The sequence below is a fragment of the Pieris napi genome, chromosome 1 (assembly GCF_905475465.1).
Source record: "Pieris napi chromosome 1, ilPieNapi1.2, whole genome shotgun sequence".
NCBI classification, from domain to species: domain Eukaryota; kingdom Metazoa; phylum Arthropoda; class Insecta; order Lepidoptera; family Pieridae; genus Pieris; species Pieris napi.
The window spans coordinates 7,306,087-7,314,663 of NC_062234.1; the positions used below are offsets into that span (position 1 = coordinate 7,306,087).

Consider the following 8,577-nt stretch of genomic DNA (forward strand, 5'->3'; position numbering starts at 1 on the left):
GATTTTTGGTTTTTAATCTCAGTCCAGTTTTTCTACAAAGATATACCGGCTCTGACTCTTCCGTTAATTTTACTCCCTATATTCTTCCTGCGGGTGTATCAATGCCTTCCAAGTTGTGAATTCGGCAAAGGGTTAGGTCCTTTTTAAACCGAATTTAAAATTATTTAAAAAAAATTGTTATTTGAATTAGCCTTATTCTACTCGATCAACACGCGTCTTTCAAATTCGTTGTCTATTATATATAATCTACTTACCTTTATAATAAAAATATAATTTTATAAACTACCTGCATGAAATGTAACTGAAGTTAACGTATTGAATGGTGTGATAAAATATGCCTACAATTACTTTCATGCCGATTTCATCGAACATTTTGTTCGGGAAATTTTTCACATTTTTACTTAAAAGGTTTAATTATTTAAGCCTAACAAAACACAAATAAAAAAATTCACAAGAACTCTGTTTTAGCCGCATTGCTCGGTGATATTATTTAATTTTTGTTTTTTCTGTTTATTATCTGTGTCTATTTGGGCTTTGACTACTCACTACTATCAGATGTCATTACTGACATTTAATGATATTGTAAATTGTAAATTGTAATGTAAACTAGTCAAAAGTCAAAACTTCAAAGCGGCTTTTTGGCCAAAGTGTTATTTTGTGTTTTGGTGTATATTAAATGGACTACAACAGTTTCTCATGTGAAATTCTCGCTATAGTTAAATGAAGATGAATGCTACAAGTTTATACACATCAACTTCAAGATTGATACTGTTAGCTGACCCAGCGGATAAAAGTTCTTGGTCCGATTTATATCGCCTTGTTCCTTATTTACGACAATCATTATCATGTACTGTTTGCGGAAATTTACTAAAAGAGCCTTTTACTCCTGAGAGTTCCAATTGCCAGCACCATGTGTGTAAAAATTGCATAGGTGGAAGAAAAAAATTAAAGCCCTCTTGTAGTGAGTGTAAGGATTATGAGGATTATACTGATAACAGTCTGTTAAGGACTCTTCTTCAATGTTACAAAAAACTTTGTGAGTATTTTATGGATACAGAAACATACAGAGTTTTAGTAGAAGAAGACGCTTCAGTAGTTGGGCAAAATGGTGGTGTTGTTGCTAGTTCGGGTTTGATAGATTTGATAAGAGAGGGGGCCCGTTTTGATGATGATTATAAGTGTAATGCTGGCCTATCAAAATCAGCATATAGTATTTTGCCATGTGTCTATAACTCTTCGTCAACTCAAACCCAGGCTGCTTCATCATCAACTAGTATAGAAACAAGGTCTTCTAATAAATGCACCACCAATAACAAAGATATATCCAATGGATCTCCTTTATATTCAGTTATGTATGCAGGATCTGGCAACAAAATAACAATTAAAAGAAAAAATGCTGATGACGCAGAAGTAACACAAAGTGAGAATAGCTTACTAGATGGCAAAGTAAGAATAAATACACTTACAAACATTATATTCCTTTCATATTGTGATTTTTAACAGATTGAAAATGAATAATTTACTCAAATTTTTATTCTTATAGACAAATCAACTACCATTTAAGAAGCCTTCAAACCGATCACGCAACCCTGGTAGTAAAAGAAAAGGTTGCCGTTGTGGTAATGCTACAGCAACTCCTGGAAAACTTACTTGCTGTGGTCAGCGTTGCCCCTGTTATGTTGAGAGTAAGCCTTGTACCGAATGTAAATGTAAAGGTTGCAGAAATCCACATAGGGCAGATGGTTTAAAGGTAAAAATATATATTGAAAAGACATCTTTGACTCAATACTAATTAAAGTTGCTGTGCTTTTATCTACCAATATGTTTAAAATTTCAGGTTCGTCCACACTTACCACATATAGATACCCTACAATTAACACTTAATATGAATCCCAGCAGTTCACCGTCATGTTCAGGATCTATGGACAGTCTCGATACGGATTCACTTACAATGGAGGCCATGGAAGAATCTCTTGGGTTCAGTGCAGATTATAAGTCACCGAGTCTCAAAGGTAATGTTTATACAACTTTTTAATTAAAATATTTCTATCTTTAAGACTATATGTTTACTTCACTTTTATATTTTTATGCCTTTCTCTGTGTTACTCTTAGCTCTCTTTTAGCATGAGTTGCTTGTAAATTTTTGTAATTGTCGGCAACTCGGACTTTATGAAAGTGTTTTGTGCTTATTATTTCCTTGTGGGCAGAAAAGTGTACATAAATATCTTGCTGTAATAATATTGCTACTGCATATATCTTTCTCTTAATTTTCAAGTATTGTATAGATATTTTAACCCCTGACTATGTAAAGTGTTATACTGATTATTTAAATACCTTTTATCATAAATGCTTTCAAAGTAAGTTTTATATGTAAGATCTGTTGTTTACAGTATACACAAGCCAGATACAAGAAGTGTCGGCATCCTTACCAGCTACAATATTAATGGATGAAGAGCTCCCAGCCTCTCCTGACAATTTAAGCTCTCCATGTGAATATGCTCAGTATTCTCCTAGAGGAACAAATGATACTGAGCTATCACCACAATCCACAGGCACACAGGATATAATGAGTGACCCAGAATTAGATGCGTGACAGTCAATTTCTGTTACAAATGACTAGAAAACCATTTTTAGTGAGGATATAATACATACTACAATAATACATGCAGATTACGATATACAGTTTCTCTCAGTGACAAATGGTACAGATTTGTATGAGTGACAAATATTTAATGTGAGTGCCACTTCTAATCGAACGATTAATCTTCCGGACTTATTTTTAACTTACAGAATAAACTTTAATGACCAAACATAATAACACACACACATTGTGTTCATTTTATGTATGCATTACTTTGATTTACTCAAATTAAAATGTCTATCAATATGGTCTAAATAGTAAAGGCCTCTTCTTGAACACAACATAATTAAATACAAATATTGTAACTCTAACATTATTATCGATGTAATAATGTATATTATATAAAAGTAAAGATAGGAAAGCGTTCTAAATACAAACTGAATGTTCTCATTATATGTTTAATAATTTAACCTAGAGGTATTGTAAATTTAATATTTTTATATGCACATATAATTAAAAAAAGGGAATGTATGACTTTTGTATATTTTAGTATAATAATTAATTTATCACTAGCTGTTTAACCATGACTTATACTTTAAATTACTATAATGGTACCAGCAATTTTATGGACAAAACAAAGAAGAAAATATAGACTTTTTAAAATAAGTCTCAGTCATCTTACTCTTAAAATTCCTCAATAAAATAGTGAATTTATAATTTTGACATAATTCTGGTACACTTTATTTACCAACACACATTGTGATAAGATAGTAAAACTAGCTAATAATAGTTTTTATATTTTTAATTATCTGAATATTAAAAAATTTAAACTTTGTACAGTTCCATTTCAGCGATTATGTTGTAAGTAATGAGTATTTTATTTCTTGTAAGTATATATTTTATAAATAGGATTTATTATTTAAAAGTTGGCATAGAAAACAATTCTCATGATAAAAGCTTGAGTACAAATAATGAAGGAATTGCCTAGAATTTATAGGTTTTTGAATGATGAAAACAAAATTTGTTTTTAAAGCAAGATTAAAAACAGTATTTTTCTGAAATTGACTTTTATTATTATATGATTAAAATTACAATTAAGTATGCATTCAAATATTGATCAATGAATATTAAGAAATAGTTTCAAGAATAATATTATATGTTTATTCGTCGATATCGTCAAATTTATTTATTTGAGTGTCGTCCACCGAACACCACACTCTATTAAATTCGCGCTGTAAACTTGAAATAAGATCAAAATCTGAGGATAGAATAGTTATGTCTCTGGAGCAGTTAACGCGATTCACTTCAAAATCTAATGAACCCAAAATAGCAACAGAATCACTACAATCTCCATCAATTATTATGAATTCATGCTCAAGTTTCACTATAGAATTTATAACTTTGACGCGAATGCCGTTCTCTGCTAAACCCTGTAAGTTACAATATTCAGCATATCTGTGCACAATTAGCCTTATTTCCACATTATTTTTTATTTTCACTTGTATTAAAGATTTCGTTATGGAATCACTTTCGAGACTTGGAATGGATATATTAATTGTTCTTGCAGCATGAACTATCATGTACAAAATGCAGAAAAGATTGTTGAGACCCACTTGCTTTTTCCACTCCTCGGTATCATTACTTCCGTAGATTAGGACATCATTAATCACGTCACATTTTTTCTCCATAGTAAATTTCTTTCGTAGGTCGACCAGTTTTTTTGAAAAGGTAAGAGCTAATGTTTTCCACAAAAAGAAATCCATAATGGTATTTAAATCTATTTTCAACGTGTTTATGAACGATATGTCTTGGTTCCAAAATAAAACTATTATTTTTTGGCTAAGATCGAGTATTTAAAAGTTTTTTTGTATCTACCCTCTAATTCAAATTCTGTAAATCGGATTGAATAGTATTGTTTAAGAAAAAGCGCAATAAAAATTCTTTTCGGTTGCTTATGGAATTTTATTGAAGGTGCCAAAAATATTTCCATGTTATCTATGGTAAAAGTCATTCAATACAACCGTGTCAAAACTTATTTTTGTTTAAAATATTGTGAGAAATATCCATGCCTTACAAACTACTAAAGCTTTTATTTTGATTTCATATGAGAAAACAATGCAACAATAATGGCTCAAGTTGTAGGGAAAAAGTTAGCAGTGGGTAAAGACAACGTTACCCGACCTACCAAAATCTTAGATGTGACGGATAAAAATTCAAAAGCAAGAAGTAAAAGTAAAATTCCCAAAACTGTGCGATATGAACTGGAAAATGCATTAGTCAATGTAGGTTTATCTCCTTATTATTATTATGATATTTCTTTGATTTGGTAGACCATATAAGTATTATTTAAGATAAATTTAGTGTTTTATTTGTTTTTGTTAATTTAAGCTACTACAATTTAAATTACTTAAATTTAAAAACATAAAATTATAGTTTCCTTATATTGCTCTAATATGACCTTAACATTATATTGAAATATAAAAGAAGCTAATTTATACCGTTAGTTACCTACAGCAGTTAAAGCGCTGTCGTGCTCATGGAAATTTACGAAAAAAAATATAAATATGTTTCTCTCTCAGTTGTGCGATGTGTGGTTTGATGAAATAAAGCCGCATTTAGTGCGCAATAAGATAAAGCTACATATTCATCAAGATGCTGCAGGTGATGACGAACCCAAGCAATTACCTCGAGGAGCTCCGGGAAGCTCAAACCTCGATCCAGGTGAATCCCATGTAAGAGCCAGTCTCTTACATCTTTATATTTTATTAATTCATATTTTAGTAGATTCTTGAAAGAGCAAACAGCTTTTCAAACTACTCCCTGTGCTAAATAAGACCAATAGAGACAGACATAGTATAAAAAAACTTGATCAAACCTATACTTATTGAAATCAAAAAATGGAGGAAACTATAAGTATGGCCTGTTATATTAGCTACGTCAGCGGCAAAGTGCGAGCTCAGCCGTTTGTTATCCAACGCAGCAAGCAGCATCGAAAGTGCATTGTCGCAAGCCGCCGCAGGATCCTTTATTGACTCCCCGCCACAGGCTTTTAGCTCTGCCACCGATACAGGTATTTAACATGTTGATAAGAATTGCCCTTCTGCGCCTTAATATTTATTACGGCAATTTCTTGCTTATGCTTAACTTGTATTCGCTCTTAAATGTGTAACTTATGTCATATATACTGTCATGTGTCATATAATCAATACACGGAGCGCTCTCAGTTTTTTTTAGAATGCCATAAAATATACGTGATAGTTCTATTCTTAAATCGGTATTGTTGAATTGAACATATTTAAAATCAGGATTTTGAGTTTGAGTTTTTAATACTCTTAAAAATATAATTCTTTAGCATCCAAAGCATAGCGAAGGCAACTCAAAACGAAGAACTCGAAGGCGAAGAAAAGTACGCAAACATACACAATCTGAGACAAGGTTAAGAATTCCTCGTCTTTGTAACAATTTTGGTTTAGAATCAAAATCCAATCAAGTTTATCAGGAGCCAACGCGCTGTCAAAAGAATATCGTACGTATGATTTCATATTAACTTTTTCAACAACACAAATTTATACAACACGACTTCATAAATGTGTAAGGTGTTTTAAGCGTCTATTTTATGTATTGTTGTTGCTGTGGTCGCAACTTCGGCAGCCTTTAAAACACACGTTACCCATTGAATTAAGAAACCATAGAGTTGGGTACAACTATTTTCAATAATTCTACTGACACTTAATCATTCCTACCTATAATATACTTAATACAGATTCTTAAATATTTTAGACCAATGTAAAAACTAATAAAGCTAAAATGAAGACAAAATACACACAAACAGAGTGTAGAGGGAGTCTTGATGCTGCTACCATGCCCATGCCCAAGTCACCAAAACCACTACAGAGGCCACGAGCTCAGAAATTGCAGCCGAATAAAAATAAATCTCGGACAATGGAATCTCCATTTTTCAAAACGGTAATACATAGATATATTTTTATCAGTAACCATCAATATGACTTTAAAAGGTTTTAATTGGTTCTATTATTTTTGTTGAAATTAATGAAATTTCCTGCCCCCAACTTTCAGTTTAAAAGAAGAAATAAGTTTTTGTCCATTTCCTGTAACGAGTTTTAGATTTTTTTGTTCGTGGATTTCGTTAGACTAAGGCTATGTTCACATGTAACGCGCGATCAAATTTGAAGAGCGTTCAGATGATGAGCGCTATAACGCGCGTTGCGAGAGTACTCGTCAGTCTAGTTCGGCAGAACGTAGAAAATGGACGTGGAAGAGGCTATTATTTTGTGGTTATATTATAAAGAAAAATATAGAAAAAGAAAACGTACACATTGGGTTCATCCAATTTTGAAAAAAAATACAAATTATATTATATTTTTTATACAAATTTGCTATATTCCAACTTGCTGGCCTTTTTTCTACTTCATCGATTAGTAAGTCGATGTCAATATCTTCAATTTCACTCATTTTAAGAAGATATAATTACGAAAGTTAACAAAATTACATGCGATCGCGATGAAAGCGCGCGCACATCTGAACAGCAAACGGACATTACATTAATATCAAAGCGCGCGTCAACGCGCGATCACCTGCGTCTAGAGACTTTTTCTCTGAGCGCCGCGTTGACGCGCGCTCATGTGAACAGTTGTATGAAAATACCACATTGTCTAGTCGCGCGATTTGAAAACGCGCGTCAAGTTTTTGCCATCTGAACATAGCCTAAGGCGCTTTCTTATCTAACTTAACCAATTTTGATTAAAAAGTATATTCTGTAAGTAGATGTACACATACTTAAAAACGATTTCATATGTATTAGCTATTCTAATTTTCTTGAGCCAAATTTTATTTATTCTGACATTTTTACAAAAACAGTTTTTGTGCAGGATCTCGTTGATATCATTTGCTCGAAACATGAAGATAATTTAGAAGTATTATTTAAAAGTCCAACTAAATCTGAGATTTCGTCAGTACTGAATTTAGTTCCAAAATCCAGTAAAAAATGTGCAAAAAAGAAAATGATTAAACCATGGAAATAAGGTTTTGTTGTATTCTCACTATATTTAATTTTATGTAATCTATCTCGAAATACTTTACATACAAAAGATACGTGAATTAATTATACATTTATGAAAATTATTACTTGCCTACTTTACTAATGTTTAGTAGAAATTTATTTTTATATAAGATTTAGTTTATTTTCGTCATATGAATAAATATATTTAGTTTTCATAATGTCTTTTCTTTTTAGAATATCACAATATGAGTGGGGTAGTGAAAATATATTTTTTATAATATTGTTTGATAATAATTAAACAAGCGTATATTTCAGGCATATTTGAGTGTTCAGTTGTTTCATTTTTCAGAAATAATTATTGTTTCCCAGGAATCGAACCAGGACCTAAGCTAGAAAATACTTAAATAATGCCATATTGTATCATACCATTTTGTATTCTTATTATGTATAATTTATGGGTTTTTATCGAAATCGTGATATTATAAGACTAATTGTCAAGCCATGATGCTACATCTAAATATACTGTAAGCACGATTCCTTTAAAGTATAAACTGGGTGGCCGCAAAAGTACTGGCACTAAATAATTTTTTTTTTTTTTTATGACATTTCCTGTCATTCTGTTGTTGAAAATTGTGTAGTGAACAAATGTCACTGAAAATAAACATGGACCGTTTTACTCCCCAAGAACGTGGAATAATTGAGTCAATGTTCTGACGGGAACATCTTTAAGTCTTTCACCAAAATACGCTGCAGGGTCCGCCTGGAAATGCCCAATTGCGTGGCACGTCGCCTCGTTGATGTTTCTGGACACTCTTCCACATCTTCGCGCACAGCATCTATATTTTCAGCTGAACGGCCTGTTCTTGGTCTTCCAGACTTAGGTCTATCCAATGTTGAGCCAGTTGCTTCAAGGCGTGTGGCGTGTTCTTGGGGAGTAAAACGGTCCATGTTTATTTTCAGTGTATTTAACATTTGT

At 32.0% G+C, this 8,577-nt stretch overlaps 3 protein-coding genes across 3 annotated transcripts; 2 read left to right on the plus strand and 1 right to left on the minus strand.

The window, feature by feature from the left end:
* The first annotated feature begins 595 nt into the window (after nucleotides 1-595).
* On the plus strand, nucleotides 596-3,642 carry LOC125049178 (E3 ubiquitin-protein ligase MSL2). Its single transcript, XM_047648715.1, has 4 exons — nucleotides 596-1,446; nucleotides 1,544-1,750; nucleotides 1,838-2,012; nucleotides 2,391-3,642. Exons 1-4 carry the CDS (start codon nucleotides 721-723, stop codon nucleotides 2,591-2,593), a joined length of 1,311 nt encoding a protein of 436 aa, XP_047504671.1. The 5' UTR covers nucleotides 596-720; the 3' UTR covers nucleotides 2,594-3,642.
* On the minus strand, nucleotides 3,636-4,480 carry LOC125052274. Its single transcript, XM_047653417.1, has one exon. The coding sequence runs from the start codon at nucleotides 4,342-4,344 to the stop codon at nucleotides 3,742-3,744; it is 603 nt and encodes a 200-aa protein (XP_047509373.1). The 5' UTR covers nucleotides 4,345-4,480; the 3' UTR covers nucleotides 3,636-3,741.
* On the plus strand, nucleotides 4,476-7,816 carry LOC125051510. Its single transcript, XM_047652272.1, has 6 exons — nucleotides 4,476-4,863; nucleotides 5,161-5,313; nucleotides 5,514-5,651; nucleotides 5,934-6,107; nucleotides 6,362-6,547; nucleotides 7,471-7,816. Exons 1-6 carry the CDS (start codon nucleotides 4,708-4,710, stop codon nucleotides 7,621-7,623), a joined length of 960 nt encoding a protein of 319 aa, XP_047508228.1. The 5' UTR covers nucleotides 4,476-4,707; the 3' UTR covers nucleotides 7,624-7,816.
* Nucleotides 7,817-8,577: the final 761 nt, after the last annotated feature.

Bases quoted from the DNA above. Each gene is read 5' to 3' on its own strand.
- LOC125049178 (XM_047648715.1), top strand. From the start codon at position 721: ATGAAGATGAATGCTACAAGTTTATACACATCAACTTCAAGATTGATA. The intron at 1,751-1,837 runs GTAAAAATATAT...TTAAAATTTCAG, and splicing joins ATAGGGCAGATGGTTTAAAG to GTTCGTCCACACTTACCACA. The intron at 2,013-2,390 runs GTAATGTTTATA...TGTTGTTTACAG, and splicing joins TAAGTCACCGAGTCTCAAAG to TATACACAAGCCAGATACAA.
- LOC125052274 (XM_047653417.1), bottom strand. From the start codon at position 4,344: ATGGATTTCTTTTTGTGGAAAACATTAGCTCTTACCTTTTCAAAAAAA.
- LOC125051510 (XM_047652272.1), top strand. From the start codon at position 4,708: ATGGCTCAAGTTGTAGGGAAAAAGTTAGCAGTGGGTAAAGACAACGTT. The intron at 4,864-5,160 runs GTAGGTTTATCT...TTTCTCTCTCAG, and splicing joins TGGAAAATGCATTAGTCAAT to TTGTGCGATGTGTGGTTTGA. The intron at 6,548-7,470 runs GTAATACATAGA...GTTTTTGTGCAG, and splicing joins AATCTCCATTTTTCAAAACG to GATCTCGTTGATATCATTTG.